At 40.2% G+C, this 25,067-nt stretch overlaps 2 protein-coding genes across 3 annotated transcripts in view; both read right to left on the bottom strand.

Moving 5' to 3' along the window:
* Positions 1 to 5,631, bottom strand: part of wdr70 (WD repeat domain 70) — a 37,322-nt gene extending 31,691 nt beyond the window's left edge. The window contains exons 1-8 of one of the 2 annotated variants that reach the window (XM_086097285.1): positions 5,547 to 5,631; positions 4,819 to 4,872; positions 4,656 to 4,739; positions 4,493 to 4,583; positions 3,918 to 4,104; positions 2,931 to 2,990; positions 2,731 to 2,864; positions 991 to 1,144 (exon numbers count right to left, since the gene is read on the bottom strand). In XM_086097285.1, the coding sequence (XP_085953411.1) occupies positions 991 to 1,144; positions 2,731 to 2,864; positions 2,931 to 2,990; positions 3,918 to 4,104; positions 4,493 to 4,583; positions 4,656 to 4,739; positions 4,819 to 4,872; positions 5,547 to 5,568 (786 nt within the window). In that variant the 5' untranslated portion in view covers positions 5,569 to 5,631. Of the gene's footprint in view, positions 1 to 990; positions 1,145 to 2,730; positions 2,865 to 2,930; positions 2,991 to 3,917; positions 4,105 to 4,492; positions 4,584 to 4,655; positions 4,740 to 4,818; positions 4,873 to 5,546 lie in introns of those variants that run through there. The other variant, XM_086097286.1, reaches the window with a different exon arrangement.
* Positions 5,632 to 6,459: 828 nt separating this feature from the next.
* The window catches only part of cplane1 (ciliogenesis and planar polarity effector 1), a 30,836-nt gene continuing 12,228 nt past the window's right edge, over positions 6,460 to 25,067 (bottom strand). Inside the window, exons 20-47 of the mRNA XM_086097464.1 lie at positions 24,813 to 24,977; positions 24,582 to 24,723; positions 23,474 to 23,571; positions 23,243 to 23,392; positions 23,058 to 23,163; positions 22,712 to 22,967; positions 20,273 to 21,196; positions 19,390 to 19,544; positions 19,242 to 19,324; positions 19,122 to 19,168; positions 18,206 to 18,464; positions 17,818 to 18,126; positions 15,624 to 16,100; positions 14,659 to 14,834; positions 14,527 to 14,590; positions 14,026 to 14,080; positions 13,797 to 13,952; positions 12,321 to 12,451; positions 11,964 to 12,174; positions 11,404 to 11,825; positions 11,174 to 11,324; positions 9,735 to 9,872; positions 9,556 to 9,592; positions 8,649 to 8,952; positions 8,516 to 8,565; positions 8,298 to 8,453; positions 7,276 to 7,379; positions 6,460 to 7,170 (exon numbers count right to left, since the gene is read on the bottom strand). Coding sequence (XP_085953590.1) covers positions 6,953 to 7,170; positions 7,276 to 7,379; positions 8,298 to 8,453; positions 8,516 to 8,565; positions 8,649 to 8,952; positions 9,556 to 9,592; positions 9,735 to 9,872; positions 11,174 to 11,324; positions 11,404 to 11,825; positions 11,964 to 12,174; positions 12,321 to 12,451; positions 13,797 to 13,952; positions 14,026 to 14,080; positions 14,527 to 14,590; positions 14,659 to 14,834; positions 15,624 to 16,100; positions 17,818 to 18,126; positions 18,206 to 18,464; positions 19,122 to 19,168; positions 19,242 to 19,324; positions 19,390 to 19,544; positions 20,273 to 21,196; positions 22,712 to 22,967; positions 23,058 to 23,163; positions 23,243 to 23,392; positions 23,474 to 23,571; positions 24,582 to 24,723; positions 24,813 to 24,977 — 5,544 coding nt within the window. The 3' untranslated portion in view covers positions 6,460 to 6,952. The remainder of the gene's footprint in view (positions 7,171 to 7,275; positions 7,380 to 8,297; positions 8,454 to 8,515; positions 8,566 to 8,648; positions 8,953 to 9,555; positions 9,593 to 9,734; positions 9,873 to 11,173; positions 11,325 to 11,403; positions 11,826 to 11,963; positions 12,175 to 12,320; positions 12,452 to 13,796; positions 13,953 to 14,025; positions 14,081 to 14,526; positions 14,591 to 14,658; positions 14,835 to 15,623; positions 16,101 to 17,817; positions 18,127 to 18,205; positions 18,465 to 19,121; positions 19,169 to 19,241; positions 19,325 to 19,389; positions 19,545 to 20,272; positions 21,197 to 22,711; positions 22,968 to 23,057; positions 23,164 to 23,242; positions 23,393 to 23,473; positions 23,572 to 24,581; positions 24,724 to 24,812; positions 24,978 to 25,067) is intronic.

The raw sequence follows: 25,067 nt of genomic DNA, 5'->3' as shown, positions 1-25,067 counted from the left end.
TATGCACATCAATTGACAGACGCTGATGAAAAAGCTGAAAAAATTAAAAATCAAACCATTTACCCACTCACATGATTTTTTTTAAACCAATGGAGATATTGGCAGAATAAAATTAGGGTGGTTTTTGGGGGGGGGGGGGGGGGTGAATGTGAATTTGAATTCTGTATGGAGTCTTTGCTCATTTCAGGGGGGTCCAATTTGGCCCGTGAGGACACACAACACACACAGCAGTTTTACCACAAAAATCAACTATTGTTGCTAATGTTGTCCACTGGAGGGCGCACTGACATCAACTTAAATGACATTCTGAAATTCGGCAGGATTTGATGCAGTTTTATCTTAAGGGATCGGGCCAATCACAATTTGCTTAAAAATGAGCCAATCGGCGACGATCCCCGATCTGGGCTGATCGATCAGTGCACCACTCGTTCAAACAGCCCAGGGGACATTTACGATGTACAAAAACAAATTGTGTTTGGCATGGCAGGCACAGAATCCTTTAACTCGTTCACTGCCATTGACGGCTATAGACGTCAAAAATTCATTTGAACTATTTCCATTAGTTTAACTTTTTTTTTCACTTTTGTTAACAAGAGTATGAAAACCTAGGATTTTTTTTTGGTAATTTAGAACAGATATAAAATTTGTAATTATTCGTGAGTTAACTCGTGAAGTCATGCAATTAATTACAATAAAAAAAATTGAATCGCCTGATGCCCCTAATTTTTGATAATCTTTTCTTTCTTTTTTTTCGCGTCAGGTGATTACAATATTTAAACATGACTTAACTATTGAAGTCATGCGATTAATTAAATTTTTTATATCTGTTCAAAATGTAAAAAAAAAAATATTCTAGGTTTTTATATTCTTGTTAACAAAAGTGGGAACATTTTTAAGCTTAAAAGTTCAAATGAATTTTTGACGTCTATAGTTGCCGTCAATGGCAGTGAATGAGTTAATTGGGGTTTTTAAAGTTCAATCAAGTCGCACCTTGGTGTTGACCATGTCGACGATGTACTGGTCCCCCTTGATGCACTCCATCACATTGAAGCCGTCACGGTCCAAGACTTTGGCCTGCGCGTTTCCCGACACCACCAGGATGCGGTCCCCGGTGATGCTGTACTGCAACGCTCGGATCTGATGGCTTCAGGGGACAAGAGAAATTCATCAGCGCGACACTTTTCTGTTTAGTAACAAATATTTCACCTTTATACTAGACGAAGTGCAATTTCTGTAGAAATTGTGTGGGAATGCTGAAAGTTGAATGCTAATAGCTGCGGATTGAAAGATAAATGAAGAAAAAGAACACTTGAACCCGGGAGGCATGAATTTTTGAAGCCAATGGAAATTTTGATGAAAAAGTGTTATTTGAAAGTACCCTGCATTCATTTAACTCATTCACTGCCATTGACGGCTATAGACGTCAACAATTCATTTGAACTATTTTTTATTAGTTTAACATTTTTTTCCCACTTTTGGTAACATGAGTATGAAAACCTAGGGAACAAATATTGTAAATTTAGAACAGATATAAAATTTGTGATTAATTGTTAGTTAACAAGTGAAGTTAATTACAATTAAAAAATGTAATCGCCTGACGGGCTTAATTTAATTTTTAAAAAAAATTTAAATAAGGGCCGTTTAATCGTAGTAATCGCATAATAATTTTATATCTATTATAAATGTACAATTGAAAAAATCTAGGTTTTCATAAAAATATTTAATTAAATGAAAAAAAAATTAAAGTTCGCATGAATTTTTGACGTCTATAGTCATCAATGGCAGTGAATGAGTTAAGTAGAACTAATGATATCAAAAGGAAAAATGCACTTTTTTAACTCAATAGCGCCACCTAGGCATGCAGTACCCTCCATTCATTTAGATGGAAAAGTGGAATGAATGATAACCAATGGAAAAATGCTAAATTTTGCATAATTGCCATGGATATATATATTTGCAATGTACAGTCGGAGGTGGGATTCGAACCCGCGACAAAAATCCGAATAACTATAATGTCATTGGCATTTACTTTTCCTATAGGCTAAGGAGGGTGGGGAATACCAATTACAATGGGATTTTTGTGAAAAAAAAGGTTTGATTTCAATGCCATCCCGCCCAGCCCTAAATTGCACGCATGAGTGCGGCACTGCATGCGAGCCAAGTGCGCACCACTTAACCCGGCTGAGATTAGCAATTTAGGTCACTATCAAATAGCATTAACACAGCGGGATGTGGACGGAGCAGCAACATATCGGCTGCACTGCGTCCAAAAAAAAAAGAAGTTCAAAGCAAAAATGAAATTGAGGCTCAAAACGCTAAACATCTGTGGAGTCGCAAGCACGGAAGCTCCCGGAGAGAGATGTAATCAACTTAAATGTCCGGCTACAAAATGGAGAGGTCTGGAAACAACAAATACCATTTGGACTTCTTTTTTTTTTTTTTTTTGCGCCGGTGAATCACGGCGTTAACACGCAAACAAACAGTCGTTACCATCTGCTTGGAGGATAAACAAATGTGTGTGCGTGGACGTTGGGGATGTGGCACGGCACGCACATGTGTCAGGGATTCTCTGCAGCGGTGGGAAGTAACCGAGTACAAGTCAAGTGGTACTAGGACCGACCGATTCATCGGATGATTATTGCCCTTCAAACATCGGCCAAAACAATCGGCCAACTGGACGATTATTTTCCCCTTAAAACGCTATCGGGGGGAAAAGGAAAGTGGACTCACCAATCGCACGGTTGCAGGGAGCGGAAGGCCTGGAGAGCTTGGTCCATGCCGGCAAAATCCCAGAAGCGCACGTCGAAGTCGTAGCCGCCCGTCACCAGGCGGGCGCCTGACGGGTCCAAGGCCATAGCGGACACCTGAGAAAAGGGACGGAGGGTTAACTATCGTCTAGAAAAGGGGACGATGTGTAGACGGACGAGTACCGTCTTGGTGCCGTGCAGCAGGGTGATCTCGTGGGTGTCCGGAATCTTCTTGACGGGATTCTGTGGCGGGAAAGAGGAAGACGAAGTAGTGAATTAGTTGAGTGGTTAAACATATTTTCAATGCTGGTTTTTGGATTTGTTCAGCTGTGGTGGCGCACTTGATTTTATTATGGTTTATATTTGAAATACATGAAAAAAATAAGAGTGCATATTTTTTCCCCACTTTCGTTATTTTCTTTGATTTAAAGTGTTTATAATTACCATATTAAATGTCATTTTGCTTTTGTTGAAAATATTTTTCCCATTTTTTACTTTTTTCACCATTCTCTTTCTCCAGTTAAATTTTGTTATTTTACTATTATTCAAAATGCCATTATTAATTTATTTTAATTTTGTACAAAATCTTTTTTACATTCAATTTACATCACTTTTAAAAAAAATAGTTTAAATAAATCAATAATGGCCTGCATTTATTTTACAAATAAAAACAAATATTTAAGATACATAAGGCAATCATTTTTTCCGAATAATTGGAAATATTTAAAATAAATGAAAAAATAAGACTGTGTGATAGTTTCCCTTTATTTTTTTTTTTTTACATTTATCTTTTACGGTTGATCAAATGACTTTGTTTTAAGTATTCTTACATAAATGACAAGCCATTTGAAAATGTGTTAAAATAAACATGCACACCTAGAATTTTTTTTAAACTTTGAATAAACTTTAATAGCCTGACACATAATTATCTTTTTGTTCATATGTTATTTTTAATATTTAAAATAACAATCAGCCTGACTATTTTTTTTTTTTTTTTACAATTTTACTACAATCTTTACTCAAATACAATATAGTGTGTCTGTTGATTCTCCCCACTCCCCCCATTTCTAATTATTCTGTTAAATTTACCACTACAGAATGGTGTTGTTTTCTGGTGCTGCCATCTAGTGGAGGCGCCTTAAAACAACAATCTGGAGGTATGTCACATACGTCATCTTCGTCGTCCTCATCACTTTGCTCATCCTCATCTTCGTCGTCGCTGTCACTTTGAGGGGCACCGTCTTTGTAACCAGGAGGAAGAGGGGGTCCCACCAGATAATCATCCTCCTCCTCCTCCCCGTGTGTTGGAAGGCCAACAGGTTCAGAGTCTGAACTGCTACTGTCCGTGTCCTCTTTTCTGAAAACATTTAACAAAACGGCCAGGGTTGAAGACCTACTTTTAAGCCTTAATTTTGTCTTGAATCCCTGAATTGAAATTTGAAGCGTATCGGAAAGCTCTACTTTGAAACTGTAAAGGCTTAAAAACATTTTGAAGCCCTAATTCAGTCTTGAAACCATAATTTAAAAACTATGACAATTATTTGGAAAAAGAATTAAGTAAAACTGTAACACTGCCTTAAAATCCTAGTTTGAAACCACCCTAATTTCAAGCCCTAATCCTGTATTGAAATCTTTACTTTAAACCCCAAACCCTGTCTTGAAAAGCTAAATGTGAATTGAAACCTTAACTCTATCTTGCAACTCTTGAGTTATATGTAAAATGGGAGACAAAATAAAGCAATTACTTGGAGGCAGCTGCAGCCTTCCCTGCGTCTTTCTGCGTGACAACCAATGATGAGCTTTCCCCTTGCACCTCTATGTCCGTCTGCCGGTCATCTGAACAAAACAACGTTTTAATAAACAAAGTCGGGCTGTAGCAAGACAAGCGTGCAGGTTTATGAAAGTCACCTAACACTTGTCGACTCCTCTCGATGGCCGTTCGCCGGGTCTGTTCAAAAATGGCTTCCAGGTCAAACGTGCGAGCCTTCTTTCCTGGCGGTGATGAATTTTACAACTTTTATCGTAAGTGCACGATAAAAATCATGAGTACTTTTTTCACCGTCATACATACCAAAGCCAGAGAATCCCATAACTGAAGTGATGTCGCCATCGTTATTCATCTCGTCTGGAAAAGTAGGATTTTAATAAAAGAGATTTGAAAGGAAAGCTCACTCTAAAACTAGGTGAATATCACAACCACTGCCATATACTTCTCATTTTCTGTTATAAAAACTAACATTTCCCCATTCTCTAGTCATAGTCATTTATATACTCTCCACTGTGGGTGAAACAGCCTACAATAAATGCTTGTTTGCTGTGCAGTGTGCACTAAAACTATGCAAATTAAACATGCACAATCAACGTTGGGCATGTTAACATATTAGGAACTATATTCTGTTACGTTATTATCTGAATTGAACCTTCTCGATTTACAGGCAAAATGTTATTAGCACATTTACATTATTTTGTTTCCCTTCTCACTGCTGCTCTTGTTTTTTGTTCCCGACTGTACCATAAGACTTACGCGTCACTATCTAACCATGATTTTAACTGGTAAAGAGGAGGTTATATGATCGGTTTACAGATTAAAGTGGAAGAAAAGTACTAGTTTGCGAGAGGAAAACAGCGGCTAAGCTAACACAACATGGGCTAAAAATCGAGCAAAAGCGCCATTGCCTTCGTATGCAAAAACTTATACACAGGCGGAAGGAAAGGGTAAGCAAATACCATCAATGGGGAGTACTATACAGCTCTCAATTGCAAATTAAATACAAAATAAATAAGAGCACAAGTGAGTACCTTCGGTGTTGTTAGAATCCATGTTTGAAATGCGGATTCTTCTTCTGCTCTTCTTCTAGTGAGTCTTGTCGATAGTGCCCTCTCGTGTTTCATAAATGAAGTGACGCATCTCTTCAAGTAACTGTAACTTGGTCATCTTCACATCATTTGATCAATAACGGTAAAGGCATACACATTTTGAACGTTGCTATTGTAACACGTTGTTTGCAAATGCGTATTTTCATTTACTTGAAATTGACTTATATTTGTTTTGCGAATTATTACTTTCGGTTTTGTATTTTAGTTTACATGCTGAAGTGTTTTTGTGTACTGCGCATGTCACGAGCACGAGAGAGAGAGAGAGAGAGAGAGAGAGAGAGAGAGAGAGAGAGAGAGAGAGAGAGAGGTGTAACCGAGCAAGCCTCGTTAGGGAAGATAGTTTGGTTTGTTTAGCAGGAAGACGCCAGAAAACATTATTAACTTAAACTATTTGTAGCCCGCCTTCGGAACGACATCTCAACATGCTTTCTGAAAATGACGACTACATATTTGGATAGATAAGCCTTTTTTCCATGAAAACTAGCACAAATAAAACCTTATTGGATTGTGTCGACACAACTATAAAGTCAATTTTCCCTAATATGTACCCTTTGAATATGTTACAAGCCAAGCCTGGCCCTTTAAAGAGTAATATTATGGTGGATAAGAGTATTGCAGTGCCGCACTTTGGCACAGGGGGGCGGTGTTGGTCCAGGGAGAGAATGAGAGCGGTGGAGCTTGCTGAGCGCACGTACGTTGGTGGAAAAAGCGAAAAATAACGTTTGTGCAAAAGCAACGAAAAGAGAACATGCCTGTTTAGTGTCTGTACCGCGGTTAAGAGATCACCGGACAGGGGAAGAGGATTTAACAAAAAGAAATAAGAGAAAATATTGAAAGTGACATTTATTTAAGACACCGTGTACAAAAAAAGTAAGAACGTAGAAAAATTCAAGCAGAAAGGTGGCACATAACTACAATTTCCAAAAGAGTGTATTCACAGAGTTTTACTAGCCATCACACCTTATTCCAAAATGGATTCAATTCATTTTCCCTACAAATTTTACACACATTTCATAATGACAATGTGAAAAAAAAGTGACAAATCACATCTACATAAGTATTCTTAGCCTTTGCCATGAAGCTTCGTCTTTAGCATTTAATTTTTAGAACTCATGGTTAGGAAAAATTATAGCCAAATACCTGCACATACACAGAAAATGTGAACACAACTGTGTAACTATCCAATAATGGCCAGATGTTGTGATGTCAAATTCATTGTCGCCATCTAGTGGCGGGAAGCTCACGCGTAAATCGAATTTTTACTTGCAACACAAATTGTCCACCCATGAATTCCCTTTCGCGTTGATTTTTGCCTGAGATGCAGACATTCATGTCTCCTCCGCCATCCTCTCAATGGCCGCCCAGTCGACCTCGCTGAGGCTGCCTCCGCTCTCGCACAGTTTGTCTACCCAGTCCATACCTGTCACACCCGCTCCGCTGCCATGGCCCTGCTCGTCCGTAAGGTCAGAGAGCAAAAGATTGACGCCACGCTGGTCCACGTGGGATCTGGCGGAGTTGATTGGACGCTCCCTCGACAGAGACGTCCCTGATATCGGGCGATGACGTCATCCAATTAGCGGCACTTTCCAAAAGCGTTGTAAGGATTGTGATGCAATGATAGGATTGTGTGTGCGGTGTTTCTGAGCGCTACCTGGCCTCACGGTGTCCCCTGAAGGTCTTCCAGGCGCTTCGGCAGTCCAAGGACGACGCTGGGTGTGCGTTTGGCTTGAGGGACGCTTCAGACTTTTCTCTTTGCTGTAAAAAACAAAAACAAAGAGAAGATTTGAATTCTGTCAAATTCATTGCATTCCCATAGGGCTGTGCAGTTAATCGAAATTAAATTACAATTTCAATTACTACACTCGACAATTACGCATTTCCAAGTGTCTTGGTAACCTTGTGACAAAAAAAAAATGATGTAAAACAGATGCACTGTTGACTAGGGTTGTTGTTTTTTTAATCGAATAATCAATATTGAATCGATTTTCTTGATATTCATAAAACCATGAATCGATTATTTTTATCTCTTTTTACCATGAAAACACTTTTTTTTCTTTTGTCTTACTCTTTTCTTGGAATTTACTGTAAAAGTATTTTCTTTGTGGAGTTTTTATCACGTCCTATATTTAACTCTTTCATTCGCAGCCATTTTCACTGAAGCGACCCCCTTCGCTCCTGCCTGTTTGACTAGATTTTGACAGATTTTGCAAAGCCCACAGAATATTGTGTTCTATTGCTATAAAAACATGGAACCTACCGAAAGAAAGATTATTATTATTATATATTTCTATCTGTTTCCGTTTTGCAGATAAGTGTCATCATTATTCACAAATCTGTTTATCTGTTGATCTCTTATGCCACCTGCTGGCCATTTTTGTAATAACTACCATTGATTTGCAGTTGAGAGGCTGCATCAAAGCTCTAGCATTAAAAAAAACATTAATAAAAAGAGTATAAATACGTAAAAATAGAAAGTATTTGTACGTTTTTGGGAGCAAATGAGTTAAGAAGAATTGATGTTCCATAATGAATCCAAATTGGGTTGAATTGAAGCGATTGAGGAAATTTGAATCGATACCCAGCCCTACTGTTGACATCACAACTTTCTGAGGGTCTCGCTCACACACAAGATGGAGGTGTAGAGAAAAGGGCGACAGAAAAACAAAATGGTACCCGCGATTGCCAGCGGTGGGCGGAGCAGAGGAGGACCTTATGGCCGGAGGATCACCGACTGAAATGCGAGAACCAGGAAATGGGCTTGTGCGAAGTTCATCTGCCAGCAAGGTGGCGTCGCGGAGCCTCTGGTTGAATTGTTTCAAAAGCAAGGCCCTGAAAGCCAAAGTAAAAAAAAAATCACGTTTCATGAAACAATTATAGGTATCGAATCTTACTTTTGCTTTTCCTGTGTGTTCCTCTTGCTCGCCACTTGGCCGTTGGATTTCTACAACGAAGAGCACAGATGAGCGACGGCACGGAACCAACATAATGGAAAATTCTTGACAAGCTGGTGAACGGGGATCCGACCGGAGTTCTGGAAAAAGGTTTGATCTCCCTCTCGCGCAGGCTGGCTCTCTGTTTTTCATACACCGAGTGTCTCTCCCTCTGCTTGCATCTCATCCACATCTTCAACTCCCGTCTGTCGTCGACCTCGTCGGGAACGGCGCGCCGCGAGGAAATCTGCAGACTCGCTTCTTGCTGCTCGCTGTCCAGCGTGTTTGATAACGACGCGTCCAGGTCGGCCTGGGATATATAACCTTCTCGCACCAGACCTTCCAGGATCTCCGCCGTATCGGACAGACCCGTCTGGTCCAGACTCTCGTCGGCAGTCCTGGAGATCACACACACACACACACAAGAAAGAAAGCTTGAAAAAAAAAAAAAAAACTGAACTTTATTTGGGATCAATCAGGGGCACTTAAAATGGTGCCAAGTGTAAGATAACTCCCGGTTAACTAATTTGCTCCCCCCAAAATAATATTTTTAATGTTTCAAGTGTCCCAAAGACGTATTAATACGTTTTTTGTTTGTTTTTTAATGCTAGAGCATACAGAAGGCTTGATGTAGCCTCAACGGCAAAGAACGGTTGAAGAAATTGTAGTTATTACACAAATGGCCGCAGAGCGTAAGAAATGAAAATTTGAATTTCGAATCGCTACTGCCACCTGTGGCTGGAAAATGAAACTGCAATTTCCATTTATTTATTTATTTTGTATTTTCACACACACACACACACATCCACTCTCCTTCATGTACACAATGCGCATATGACGTCAGCGCGTCACATCTGCAGACAAAGGGCGGGAAATTTGAACCCGAATCCAGTCTGAAAAACTATTGGCCAGAGACTTGCAGGAGTTCCCATTTTTTTTTTCAGGGTGGTCCTAATACTACTTGTGTGTGTCTGTATATATATATCTTAAAATCCACTTACTCGTCAAATGTTTCCAATGTTACAGTTGACAGATGTTCTGGTGAAGAAACAAAATATGACATAATAACAATTCATTGTAATCAATGTTATCTAATGCCATCTAACGCATACTGAATGAGTACAAGTTGGCCAACGCACATTGACGAGAAAATGCCTGAAATAATGACGAGAGTCTTTACTTGGAAGGCTCTGTTGGCCGAGACGAATCTGAGCGGAAGGAGTCCGGTGCGGAGCCGGCGTCTTTCTGTCGGCGTCCTCTTCCTCCTCCTCGCAGAGATCAGGTTCTGGTGTGGCGTAAGGTTGAGGCTGTGGGGCTCCTTTGTGGCGAGTAAAACGCAAATATTTATTACAACTCTCCTTTGGAACACCAAATGCGACATTGACCCGGTTTGTTAGAGGTGTGCCCGGAAAGAAAAGTACACGATTTGGCCACTTGGGGGCAGTGTGGTTCCGCGCATTCAGAATAGATACACTCTTGTAGCCACATTAAAGAGTAGAAGAAGAAAAAAGTTATTTTGCAGTATGAGTATATGCCTGTGAATGTTAACTCATTCATTGCCATAAATTCATTTAAAAAAAAAGATTATTAAAAAATTAGGGGTGACAGGCGATTAACGTTTGTAATTGTAATTAATCGCATGACTTCACTAGTTAACTCACGATTAATCACAAATTCTATATCTGTTAAAAATGTACAATTAAAAAATGATAGGTTTTCGTACTCTTGTTAACAAAAGTGGAAAAAAATGTTAAACTAATAGAAATAGTTAAAATTAATTGTTGACGACTATAGCCGTCAATGGCAATGAATTAATACAAAATAAAAAAACATTATTAAAAATTTGGGGTGTCAGGCGATTAAAATTTGTAATCATAATTAATTGCATGACTTCACTAGTCACAAATCACAAATTCTATATCTGTTCTAAATCTACAATAAAAACAATTCTAGGTTTTCATACTAACTAATAGAAATAGTTCAAATACATTTTTGACGTCTATAGCCGTCAATGGCAGTGAATGAGTTAAGAATAAGATGCTTCTTTTTATACATCCCTGCAGTGTTTTTGGATGAATAGCTCTTTAGAGTGACAAAAGTCCCACGAGTAGCGCGCTAATTCGCGTTAGCGAGTCAATGGCGCTTTCCATCGTGCATTAACCCTGAGCTAGCTACGTTTGGGAAACCAGCTAAGCAAAGTGTGCAATTCTCTTCGTTTTGTGTGTTTAGTTTTTCAGTTAATTTCAACTGGAGTCGGATAAACGGCTTGAAACCAGCAACATTGGACTCTTTGAGGGACTGGTCGCTATCTGCCAAACTGTCCTGCTCAGGTAGCAGTTAATTTGTGGAAAAATACACGTTCCTTACAATTCCAAAGTTAATAAATCAACAACAACAAAAAGACACTTTAATGTCTCCATTTGTCATTCTGTCTTTCATAGCAAATTGGAGTTTGCACATCGACAGATTGAAGCAGAAATCATTGTTCATCAAATCATTTTGAATCAAAAGTCAATTCTTCAGAACAGAATCGAATCGTGAGACAGTTAAAGGTTCCCACCCATGATGTTTCCCATCGTGTGTTAGCGTTGACAGGAGGGTTAAAAACAACAAACTTACTCGTTTCAAGGGTGTTCTTTCTCACACTGACGTGAGCGTGTTTCGGTTGCGTTTTGGGCTCTTCGGCTGGGAGAGACAGTCTTACGGTTTTCCTTACAGCGGGCTTCACATTCGGAGGTGAGACTGGAGAGGCTTGCTGCGGCAAGCGCGGCTACACGCAAACACAGAATTATGCAATATTTCTGTTTGCAAATCTGCGCAAATGATGAATATGCAAATGCTGACGGTACCTCCTTTGGAATTCTGGAGCGGGGCAGGTCCTTCTCCAGACAGTCGGCGATGTCCTGCAGCGCGGCCAGCTGCGAATCCAGCTTGGACAGGTGGGACGAGAACCAGACCGCGGCGGTTTCCGACGCAAGATTGCGAGCTTCGTCGATTCTCGGGGTCTCGGTGGCTTTCGAAAGCTCGGAGTCTGCCGAATCGTCACTGTAACGCGGGGAGACTTTCTCTGGTACGCTGCGGTGAGGTTCATCTCCTCCTGTTGCCTTCATGGCTGCAATGAGCTCAAAGTCAGGGAGTTCCTCAGGGTAGACTCCTTGTGGTCGCTCTTTTCTCCTCGACAGGATGGCTTGACGAAGCTCTGCGTCAGATAGATCCTCAGAGTAGATTCTCTCGAGTTCCATGTTGAGCTTGGTGGTGTTCTTGTAGATATCTACAGCATCGCAAACATACAGTCATGCCTTAGAGATACGAATTCAAATTTCTTCCGTGACCATGAGATGCTATAATGTACGCATGTAAATATATGGTTTAACCCATGACAACAAGTCACCACAAATCATACCCAGACCCGTTTGAGTGACGTTTTTTGGAGTTTTCTCCTGGGCAGCGTGAGCGCTCTTATTGGCGGAAGTGGCGAGCGCGTGAAGCTGAGCAGGCGTGAACGCAGGAGGGATGGAAGAAGCGTCTCTCGTTCCGCAGCTGGCAGGAGGCAAATCCCGATGACGCTGCGTCCCTTCTTCGATGTCGAGCACGCTCAGGAAGTTGCGGCCGCGCTGGTCCTGGCAGAAATGACAAAAGACGCAGTTGTCAAACTTATATATTTTTTCCTTTCCTTAAAAGTAGCTATCCATCATAAAAATGAATAATGGTACTTTGACATTTCCTGCATTAGATAGTGTGGGTCCCCGACTGGTTGGCGTCTTACCAAATTCCTCTTCTCTTGTAATGGCGTGTTGTCGTCTGTGTCTTGAGATGGTTTCTCTCTGTACGGTTGTTCTTTCAACTTGCTTGTGCACGTGGTGGCTAAGAGTGAGGCTTGTACAGACACTGCTTTGTCCGCAAGCATGGGAAAAAATTCAACAACATGACACTTTCTTACACTCCACCTGAGAATCAATCCATTCATTTTCTAGATCGGTGCCGATATTGTTGTTGTGCATGTTTAAGTTTTTATTTTAAAGGGGAATTCAACCCCCCCAAAAATTCCTTGACAGTATTAAGTTCTATGTGGCCCCACTAGTCTAAATACAGTATTCTGGTTAATGTCGCATTAGTGAAATATGACTTAAGCAGCACAATACAGCCGTTTTTATCCATCTCAGGGGGCGGCCATTTTGCCACTTCACAGTTACTCAGGGCTCAGGCAACGGCCAATCACAGCTCTTCAGAAAACAGGTGAGTTGTGATTGGCTGTTGCCTGAGCAACTGTGATGTCATTTTAGTCGACAGAAGGTGGCAAAATGGCCGCCCCCCGCCGATGGATAAAAACGGCTGCAAATGTAATGTTAACACATACCCTCGCAGCCATTTTCACTGAAGCAACTCCCTTCGCTCCCGGCTGTTTTACTGGATTTTGACTGATTTTGTAAGGTCCACAGAATATTGTGCTCTATTAATATAAAAAAAAAAAACTGGAACCTACCAAAAGAAAGATTAGAGTCTCTTCTTTGATCAGGAAAAAATATATATATTTCTATCCGTTTCCATTTTGCAGCAATTAGCATTAGAATAAAGCTAAGTTTCATCATTATACACAAATCTGCGGGGAAAGGAGCTTTTTGTAGCAAGGCCCTGGTTGATCTCTTATACTCTGCTGGCCATTTTTGTAATAACTACCATTGCTTCAAGCATTCTCTTCAGTTCAGAGTCTGCATCAAAGCCTTCCGTATGCTCTAGCATAATATATATATATATATTTTAATAACGTATAAATACGTTTTTGGGAGCATATTAATATTTAAAATAGAACGCATTTATATGAGCAAATGAGTTAATCAGAATGCCATGTTTAGACTAGTGAGGTCACATATAACATATTATTGTTAAGAAATGTTGAAGGTTGACTTCCCTTTTAGAATTTTAAAACAAATATGTCTATTCCCTAAGATAAAAAAATTATTACATTATTATTATTTTTTTGCAAATCTGAAAAGTTAGTTTATAGTTGTATTTTGTATTTTTTATTTATGCCCCCCCCCCTTTTTTTTCTTTTTTGCTTTTTTACTGAGAATGAATATCGGCTTCAAATAACAGCCTGCTTGACTAATAATAATCAGTATCGACTCTCGGTCGAGCTCTATTTTCTAAAGCGATTGTCCTCATCGGGCTTACAGGTTAGCTGGACTCTATTCAAGCTGACTTTAGGGCAAGAGAAGCAACAGTGCAAAACCAAAAGGCTTACTTGGCTCCGTATTGGTGAAGGCATCGAGGCACTCTGGGGGACTTTTACACGTGGAAGCGAAGGCGTGGAGCTCGGCTGACGTCGCCCTCGACTTGTCTAATAGCGTGCGACCAGACAGCGCAGAGCGGTTGGATCCTGAGGGACTTGGAATGACAGCTGACGCCAGCACAAACACGTCATGGCGGCGAGCTCAACCATAAAAGCACATTTTACAGTATCTCGTACGAACCACTTTGAATGGAAGCGTCGCGTGCAGGGGTGATTTCCTCTGGCTCCACTTTTAGCTAAAAATATAGAATAACTCGTTCACTGCCATTGACGGCTATTGATGTAAAAAAAAAATCCTTCGAACTATTTCTATTAGTTTAACATTTTTTCCACTTTTGTTAACAAGAGTATGAAAACTTAAGAAAAAAATATATTGTACATTTAGGACAGATATAAAATGTATGATTAATCGTGAGTTAAAAATTGAAGTTATGCGATTAATTACAATCCAAAATGTTATTGATGCGATAAAAAAATAAAGATTCTTAAAAATTAGGAGCGTCAGCCGATTTTTTTTTTAATCGTAATTAATTGCATGACTTCACGAGTTAACTCACAATTAATCACAAATTCTAAAAGTACAATTTAAAAAATTGTAGGTTTTCATACTCTTGTTAACAAAAGGGTAAAAAAAATAATTAAACTAATAGAAAAAGTTACAATTAATAATAAAAAATTCTACCTCTTGCGTGGTGACAATGGGCTCATTTGCCAGATTTGTCCTCTCTGTCTCTCTCCTCTTGTGCCTATAATCACACGGTCAGTCAAAAGGCTATCACGAAAACAAATGGTTACACTTTGAAGGTTATCGTGCCTCTTGCTGTTGCCGGAGGAAGACGTAGTGCCTCGGTGCGTTTCGGCAGAGTCGTTGACTCTGAGCAGCTGCAGACGAGCCTCTTCCGAGTTGCGCCTCCCCGCCACTAAACCCGCCAACTCCTCCAGGGAGATGAGGCGAGCCTTCTGGGACGAGCGAGGTGCCGGGGTGGACATCTATGGGAAACGGGGACAGAGTGAGTGATACTCTTTGGCAGGGGTGGGTTAAAAAAAAAAAAGCATAACATTCCCCTCCACGTCCTTATTAACTCATTCACTGCCATTGACGCCTAATTTTTAATAATCTTTTGTTGTTGTTTTTTATTCGTGAGTTAACGAGTGAAGTCACGCGATTAAATAAAATTAATTTTAATCACCTGACGACCCTAATTTTTATTAATCTTTCCTTCTTCTAGGTTGTCATACTCTTGTTAACAAAAGTGGAAAAAAAATGTTAAACTAATAGAAATAGTTCAAATGAATTTTTGACGTTTATAGCCCGTCAATGGCAGTGAATGAATTGAAAAGAAAAAGAAAAGATAAAAAATTTGGAGCATCGGGTGATTAAAATTGTAATTAATCGCATGACTATAATAGTTAACTCACGATTAATCACAAATTTTATATCTGTTCTAAATGTACAATAAAAAAATTCTAGGTTTTAATAGAAATAGTTCAAATAAATGTTTTTACGTCTATAGCCGTCAATGGCAGTGAATGAGTTAAACGGTTAAGAAATATTTTTTGGGTTGACTTAAAAATATATATATATATATTTATGGGGTTTTTTTTGGGGGGGGGGGGGTAGTTCTTACTGGCAAATTTTCACAACATTGGAAAAAGCTATGGGTGTTTGTTTTGATAGTTAGCCCAGTGATTTTTTTCTCAGTACATTATTATTATTATTTATTTATTTTTAAACATAATATATTTTGCCATCCGGCCCACTTCAGGTACAATACTCACCGTTCTTGGTTTGAGGTCTATATGTAGAAGCTGAAGTTTGGGGGTTCCTCCAAACCTGAATTCCGGGACAAATAAATGTTTGTGATGAGGAGGAGGTGTTGATGGTAATTTGGGGAGGTTGAAGTGTCCTTGTGCTCCGGGTTGCAAGTGCAACAGATGAAGGCCATGTGACTTGGACTCAGATGCGGGATTCTGGCGCCGAGAGCTTCGCGTATGGGACTCAGTGGGAGTGCTGTGGCTGAACCGAAGGAGTCTTTTCGGAGTCCTTTTCTTGTCTATTTTCCTACCACTTTGCAGCTGGAGTAACTTGAGGCCCGAGGCTTGCGAGGACGGGTCGGTATGAATATTACCGGCAGAGGGCGCTATCGTATTGGTGTTGGAGGTTATCAGGAGCCCTTCGGTGGATGGGATTAACCTCGTGCTTTCCTTGAAGTGAATGTTTGTTGACTCCGCTTGCACAGAGAGGGGTCGAAATTCCTGAAAAGAGAAAGAGAAAGAGAAAGAGAATTCGTTTGATTGTGTGTTAAAAAAAGATGCGATAAAGGCAAACGAGTGGCTCCACTGAAGCACAAGTGAATGAGACAAAAGTGGTACCGATTCGATGGTGTCGCGTCAACATGACACTAACAAACAAAGCGTCACCTCGCGTCATCTTTTAACAGACAGGTGCGCTCACACTATGACGTAGTTGCACATTGCATGACGGCTTCGGCACGACGCGCGGGTGTGCGGGGAAATGCGATGCACGCAGAAGGTACGAATGCAAAAAAAAATGGAACCAACCAACGAAAACGCGGAAGAATCAACTCAATAGTTTCAGACATAACGGCAAAGTTCGCTGAGCGTAAGTACGCACGCAGCTCTGTATCATAATACGCGCATGAATACTTCCGTGATTGCTTTTTTTTCGATCCTTATCTACTTAAACAGGGCATTGAATTATCGTGTTTAAAAAAAAAAAGTGAACAAATAGCCTTGCACACGTTGAACGGGCTTAATTGCACATAAATGGGTCATGACAGAATTGGAGGACATTTTTACGTCCCACCCATCACATTTTATATAATCCACATAAAAATAATAAAAGATGTAGTTTCAGAATGAACTTGTCCTGAGACCAAATTTATAAAAAAAAAAAAAAAACACACTAAGGGAAAATAATGTTTGAAAGTAGTTTTAAAAATACCAAATATGGAGCAGAGATGAATTTTTAAAATCAGATTAATCACATTTTAGAATTGTGATTAATCACAATTAATCGCTTAATTAAAAAAAGGCTTTTTGATCAACATTTGAAATTTGAAGAGCAATGTTTATGTGTTAATTCTTTTGACATTTAATGTTATGAGGAAGTCTTCAACATTTTTTTTTATCCACTGCACACGCTCATCCTCATCTTTTTCTAATCAGTTCATTTCTTGCATAATTTAAAATGGGAAAAAATGACCCCAATATTGTGACATGAACAAATATTCTAAATGTGATACGCAAACATTTATGAAATGCTTTACTTTAATGCATGTAATGATGTTTATTGCTCAAACGCAACCTGTGCTACCTTAAACGAAGCCATCCGCTGTCACGCTAAAGAATAATCTACGGTCAAAATTAACCTGCGTTAATTCATGATTAATGCGGTATTTTTTTGTGATTAATTAATCAGTTAACGCTTTAACTTTGACAGCACTAAGTAAATTAAAAAAATTATCTTGCTCTGTCTCTAGTTTATTACATATTATCGATGAATATGTATGAGAAAATGAGAAATGTCAAGGTTTATTTTTCAAGAATTCTGAAGCCCAAATGTCCTCCAATTCTCGAATGACCAATAAATCGTCATACTCAAGTTCATCCACGAAGGACACTTAAAAATGGCCAAAATGGCTATTTTGAACCAAAATGGTAGACTTGTATCTTTTGTGGCACGACTTGTTTTCACTTTAGACATGTCTACCAAAATTATTGTGGTCAAATGAAACAGGCTTCTGGGGCTGTTTCTTTTTTTTTTTTTACTGTCAGGCTAGACACATTTTGGGTGCTGCCTACGAGATGTAACTGACCGTCCACCTGGATGATTATGAGTACGCGAAATATCCTCAGCCGAAAAATGATGACGACATGCAAACTTGACACAGCGCGGCAAGAAATTCAGCCCCAAGGCTCCCAGCTGGGTATGTACCAAGCCACAACATACCTGATAGGTTCCTCTTGCGTCATGACTGGCATAGGCAAGATTGCTGATATGATCGGGTTTGGGAGTCTGGTAGGCAAAGGGGAGGTTGTTCGACTGTGGATTGGGAACATGTATTTGTGATTGTGACACTGCGGGGGTGCGCGCAGGTTGGGGATTAGGCTGAGGTGGCACGTTGGTTGCGTAAGGCGAAGGCACAGAATGGTGCGAGGGGTTCATATTGGATTGAGCTAAATACGAATTCTGCTGGGCAAGTTGCAGATTGGAAAACGAAGCTCCCAAAACATCCATCAGGCTCATGTAGTTGATGTTCTGCAACACAGGGTTATTCAAATCATCACCGTCAATGCATCTACCTGTCCAGAGGCAAATAATCCGGGAGCGCTGTTACCTGAACCAGTCGGTACAAATCTTCACCCAGACGCTGTCTCATTGGCGGAGCCTGAAAGGAGGACGCTTGGCCGGGGCCAAAAGGATCCAGAGCGGGTGCGCCGGCCGTGGAAGTGCAAGGTTGAGAACCTGCATGGTCTAACGGCGTGTTGGGGTACAGAGTTGCTCTTGAATGGGGGAGCTCTGTGTGAAGCGGCGCCTGAGGAATTTGGGGGACTGGACCATCCGGTGCACGGGTGACTGGATGGCTTCCGCCATGACTGAAGTTTAAACAAAAGAACAGGTAATGCAACAATTATGCTACAACTGCTGTACTATTATTTTATCTAAAATTTACACCAAAAAAAACTCATTCACTGCCATTGCTGCTATAGACGTCAAAAATTCATTTGAACTATTTCTATTAGTTTAACATTTTTTTCCCACTTTTGTTAATAAAAGTATGAAAACCTAGATTTTTTAAAATTGTATTAGAACAGATATAATATTTGTGATTAATCGTGAGTTAACTAGTGAAGTCATGCGATTAATAACGATAACAATTTTAATCACCTGACGCACCTCATTTTTAATAATCTTTTCTTAAAAATAAAAAAGATGATACAAAATTATTTATATAAAATAAAAGATTATTAAAAATTAGGGGCGACAAAAATATGTATAATATATATAATAAAATGTAATCATAATTAATTGCATGACTTCACTATTTATTTATTAACAAATTTTATATCTGTTCTAAATGTACAAAAAAAATCTAGGTTTTCATACTCTTGTTAACAAAAATTGGAAAAAAAATTAACTAATAGAAATGGTTCAAATGAATTTTTGACATCTATAGCTGTCAATGGCAGTGAATGAGTTAAGGTCAAAGTTTCAAATTTGCTCAGCAGAAGAATTTGATCTTCAGAACTCACATAGATGACGAGCTGGATGTCTCAATGAGTTCTCCTAGCTTTAAACTCTGAAAGAAAGAAAAAATGCTTAAATGTGAAAACTGCACTGTATAATAGCCGCGCTGAAAGATTGATATTGACCGCTTGAGGCGAGCAGAAGTTTTCAGACGTCATCCCGTTGGAGAAAGACGACGACTGCTCCGTGCGGTCATCGCTGCTTTTGCCTGTGAAGAAAACCTGTTACGATGATTTACTACAGCTGACATGCCGACCGCGTGGGACGTCGTGCCTTCTTTTTCTGGCGTGACGTCCAAATCGTCAAAACACGGACGCTGTGATGTGGAGTTCGCCGTCGGAGCGCTCAGGTCGAGTTCGTCTGGCTCGTCGGGGAGAGGCGGCGTTCTGTCGGACTTGAGCTCTTCCAGTTCGTCTGTGTGAGAACAACTACAAGGACATGCATCAAATGCAGATGCGAGTCATGATGAGTCGTAAACGTTAAATTGAGGCAAATATCTAATATGGTTCACCGTCAAGTCTGTAAATTTTAGTCTATTTGGTCCCACTCTAAATAAAGTAAAATTTAAACACAATTAATTGAAATTCAATTACAATTTTAATTATTACACTCCACAATTACAAAATCAGCATAATCATTAAAAAGATTATTAATACTAATTTTGAGTTTAAATGTATACATGGGACCTTCTTTAAATGTTTAAATACCTATTTTAATACATTTTGTTTCATCCAAAAACGGTTTCAAAAATTTTTAAAAAATATTTTATACGTTTAAACATTTTCTTGTTTTGTACCAAAAAATGAATGATTGTCCTCAGCGTGATTTTTCAATTATTACCAAAATAATCGTCATTAATATTTTCTTCATAATCGAGCAGCCTTACTTGGAAGAGAGCTACCAAAAACTGAAGGAGCAGACTGGCTGTCTCCCAACCTGAAGTTGTGGGTTTGTTCCTCAGCCCTTGAGTGACTTTAAAAAATATATATATATATTTATTTGACTTTCTTACAAGTGTACATGTTACTCTATTTATAGTGGGACCAAATAGACTCAATTTAGAGTAAAATTTCTACAGAATTTACTGTAGTTTCTGATATGCGTGATATGTGCGGCCCCACTGAGGCATTTCTGCAACAAAAAAAAAAAAACTCACATAGACAGTTCTTCTTGCTCTATGTCGTGATCCAGTTCAGCGACTGGAGTGTTAGCCGATCTTGGGCAGCCGGTATCAACACTGCTCCTGGTGCGCGCCTCAGATTGCAGCACCGGGGCCGTGACTGCCCGTCGTTCTTCCGAGCAGCCTGGCAGGAGAAGATGCATGAACCTGCTCTCCAGCAGGCTCAGCGAAGTGAGCAGCGCCGGCGCGGAGGTTTTGACGCGGATGACGATTCCGTCCTCGCATGTTCCTTCTCCCTTCGGCTTCTTCTTCTTGCCGGTATGCCCGAGGAGCACCCTCTTGTCGGCCCAGCGCAACATCCACTCCAGCAGCCTGCCCAGTACTGGGAATTGGCCTTCTAGTTTCGAATCCAGCACCTGTTGAAGTTCTACGATGGCTTCCCCCAAAACGCTTTGATTAGCGTCAAAACCGGACTCTCCCTTTTGGCGCCGGAGACTAAACAAACCCATTTGCTTCCCTGTTCTAAGATCCGACAGAGCAGAGAGGTTGCTTCTGGATTCGCAAGCTTCATTCCAAGCGACTGGAGTCTGCGACTCGGGGGTCGTACCGTGCTTCGCCGGCCTGCGGCAGCATCCGGCTCTGAAGACCGGGAGCTCGTCGCCGTTGTGTTTGCTGCCATCTCTTTGCCGGCGTTGCATGGTGGTGAGCACGTCGAAGGTGAGCGAGTGCAGCTCCCTGTCGCGTAGATCGGAACAAAAGGACTTGAGCAAGGGAGGCTCGCCCCTGTCGCTGCCGTCCTTCTCCAGCATGTAGCTGAGGAAAAGCTCGAGGAAGGTGAGGTACTCGTCATCGTCGAGCTCAAACTCCCAGGTGCCGACGACGGGGAGGGAGGGGAGCGCTACATCCTCTCTTGCCCTCTTAGTTGGGGCGGCAGTACTCTTTGCTTTCATTTTTACTTTCCTGTCGGAAGACAACACAATAAGTCACACCGCAGGAAATCATTGAAACTATGGCTGAGTTGACTCGTTCATAGAAAACAAAGCAAAAATATTTTCGGCAAAAACGCATTTTTCACCGGACAATACTAGACTAGACTAGGCTAAAACCCCTCATTACCTCATTCAAACTCAAAAACGTGTAATCATGTTTTTTTAATACTTTGTCCTTCTCTCCCCAAAAATTTATTTACATGGTTTTTTTTTTTATGCAAGAGCATACGGAAGGCTTTGATGCAGCTTCTGACATAAAGAGGTAGCTCAAAGCAATGGTAGCTATTACAAAAAACGGCCAGCAGGTGGCAGCAGAGTATAAAAGATCAGCCAGGGCAATTTGCAACAAGCTCTTTTTGTCAGTGTTTTCACCAGGAATGTGAATAATGATAAAACTTAGCCATGTTCTAATGCTAATTGCTGGAAAATGGAAGCAGATACAAATATACTTTTTTTCCCTGATGAAAGAAAAGACTCCAATCTTTCTTTTGGTAGGTACCATGTTTTTATAGCAATAGAACACAATATTCTATGGGCCTTGCAAAATCAGTCCAAATCCAGTAAAACAGCTGGGAGCGAAGGGGGTTGCTTCAGTGAAAATGGCTGCGAGTGAATGAGTTTATAAACAATAACTGGGACTAAATCAGTACGCATTTTTTTTTGTCGACTAATGGAGACGAGACAAAAATGTACTTCACTTAATAAAAACTGAACTAAAATCTGTGGACATTTTAGTCCATGAACGAAGGCGAGACGAAAATTTCTTGATTTTGTAAAATCCTGTTTCTGCTGATCTGTCATTGTGGCGCTGTCATGTGACACAGTGACACACACCCTTTCAAATCCGCAGCTAGCGAGTGCAACATGCACAAACACATGGGACACAGACAGAGGTGGATTCATGGTGAAAGGTTTAAAAAAAAAAAAGTACTCAATAATAGTTTTAACGTAACATTAATCCAACGGTTATAACGTCCCAATAAAATAACAATAATGCTAATCCGACCGCTAGCCGGTTGCATGGAGCCATAGTAGCCACTGTCATTTTTATGTGAAATAGTTTTAGACAACATTATTTGCTGACAAAGAAAATATACACGGGTAAAGTAACTAAAACTAGACAAATAAAAAAAAATCTTGGACTAAAATAAAGACTAAAATGCTAGATTTATAGTAGACTGAGAGTTGACAAAATAAAAAAGGGACAAAGTTGACTAACTTTGATAAAAACTAACAAGCGTGATTGAAACTGGACTAAAACTAAGACTACATTTAAAATGGCTTAAAACTACTCATTCACTGCCATTGACGACAAAAGACGTCAAAGATCCGTTTTTTATTGGGCTGGCGGTGAATGAGCGAATCCATTTGATCAATTTGAGTTTAGAGTGAACCCTAGTTTACCGCAGGGCTTGTGTCCATATCACCCAACTCTAGTCTGATTTGAAATGATTTGAACACTCTGCTTTAATTGCGCATTGGCTACCTGGATATGGATGGGATGCGAGGTTCAGGCGAGACGCCCTCCGATGCGCTCTCCGCTCTTTCTCCATCAACGGTTAAAGTGCCGGCGCTCGTGACGGCTGAGCGCTGTTTGTCTCCCTCGTCCTCGTCGTTCTCCCACAGCCGAAGCTCCAAGGGGGCCAGGTGCCTCAGCAAGCGGCCCAGGTGTTTTCTCCTCTGTCGGAGTTTTTCTTGGATCAGAGCCTTCATGGGTTTACGGCTTGGCTCTTTGCCCTCCTCTGGAGGATAAAACACAGGCGAGTGTTTATGATGGTTCTGTTTCTACACTCATCAGTTGCCGTATATAAATGGGTTAGGCAATGATGTACCAAAGCATTGCCTCAAGCTCTGCATCAGTGAGTTATACTTCTCCCGCAGGGAGACTCTGACAGACGCTTCCTTCTCTGGGAAGGCGAGTACCAGCGTGTCGGCCACCTTGGGAGGAAGAGCAACAAAATATCGGTTTATTTATTGTTGTTATTCCATGTCACTGAAGAAACAAACGGTTCACCACCAAAGCCAGCGGCGGCAATTCAGCCGACAGGCTGAGCAGGAGGTCCTGCAGGATTTCCTCGGTGTTGAGGAATTGACAAAACGGAAGATAGCGATGGGCCCAGAGAAGAGCGTCAACGCAGGATGAATGCACTTGTGAAACGTCAGGGGCCTTTCAGGACACAACAAAAACAAACCCAACATGTTTAGGCCTCGCACAGCGAAAAGACACAATCCAACATCAAGGTGATACCTGTTGCGTTCTGGCAGCCTGAAACCTCCTGCAGGCAACGGAAAGTTGATCCCTGACATGGAGCATCCAGCATAAACCACACAGCTCCCTGAAACAGACTTGAGGATGGAAATAAAGTCAGGGGCAGAAAGTTGACCTTGTGTCCTTCACCCCTTATAAGGAATGTTTCCAAGCACCCCTCCCCCCGTGCCAATTATGCCTTACTAATATTAACAATATTGACAATTACCAATATTATTCATAATATTTACAAAAACAGACGAACAGCTGAAACACAATTTATCTAGAAAGAATAAAATAATTTTAAACAATATTTATAAAAGTCAATTGACAAATTGATATAAAAAAAATTATCGTGGAAAAGACACCAAATTTAGGACTATATATATATTAAAAAAAAATGCTTCCCCCCCCAAAAATAATCTGGACTAATACACCTTTTTCTCTTTAACTCATTCACTGCCATTGACGGCTATAAACGTAAAAAAATACTTTTAACTATTTCTATTAGTTTAACATTTTTTCCACTTTTGTTAACAAGAGTATGAAAATCTAGAAAAAAGTTTTCATTGTACATTTAGAACATATAAAATTTGTGGTTAATCATGAGTTAACTATTGAAGTCATGTGATTAATTGCAATAAAAAAATGTAATTGCCTGATGACCTAATTTTTAATAATCTTTTCTTTTCTTTTTTTAAATAACATTTTTTCAAAAAAGAAAAGCTTATTAAAAGGGCGTCAGGCGATAATTTTTTTTAATTGTAATTAATCGCATGACTTCAATAGTTCACTTATGATTAATCACAAATTTTATATCTGGTCTAAATGTACAATATTTTTCCCCGTAGGTTTTCATACTCTTGTTAACAAAAGTGGGAAAAAAATGTGAAACTAATAGCAATAGTTCAAATGAATTTTTGACGTCTAAAGCCGTCAATGGCAGTTAATGAGTTAAGAAGGCATCGATATAAGAGCTTTTAATTGGCCCAAAGCTCAAGTCGGGACAAGTTAATTGGTTTTAATGCCCATTTTATTGCCACAACTGTTATGCACTTATGGTACAACATAATTTATTACATATTAAACCCATCAAGTGGAGTCTTACCAATAGTTTGACTGGAATCAGGGTCCAGATCTTTGCTATGGCTCCATCTGAAGAATCCACCACGGCTGACAAACTTCATCAGGCCCTCTGGGAGAGGCTTTTCCTCTTTGGGATATGACGGGTAGGCGTACTTGGTTTTGATCTTTAAAACAATTTTTTTTTAAATCGGTTTTAAAATGGTACACTTAATCCCTTAAATCGAAGCTTCATCGAATGCCGAAGACGCCCTACCTTGTGCAGTAGGTGGCGTGCCCGCCGCAGGTTGCTGACGTACCATTGCGCAGCAGGGTGGCAACAACGAGCAGACCTGAGGAGCAGCAGGATCCTCTGGAGAACGCCGGACACTTTGTGGCGTGTCGCCACTTCTGCGAGCTGTCCCAGTGTCCCCACGGGATCCTGAAAGATGCACGCATATTCTTGTCAGGCGATGAATGAATATCAATAAAAGTCTATGCCAGGTTTTTGTGATTTAAAAAAAGATTTATT

The sequence above is a fragment of the Leptonotus elevatus genome, chromosome 15, assembly GCF_054856555.1.
Source record: "Leptonotus elevatus isolate MCC_2025b chromosome 15, RoL_Lele_1.0, whole genome shotgun sequence".
NCBI classification, from domain to species: Eukaryota; Metazoa; Chordata; class Actinopteri; order Syngnathiformes; family Syngnathidae; genus Leptonotus; species Leptonotus elevatus.
This window is presented reverse-complemented; position numbering and strand designations above follow the sequence as displayed.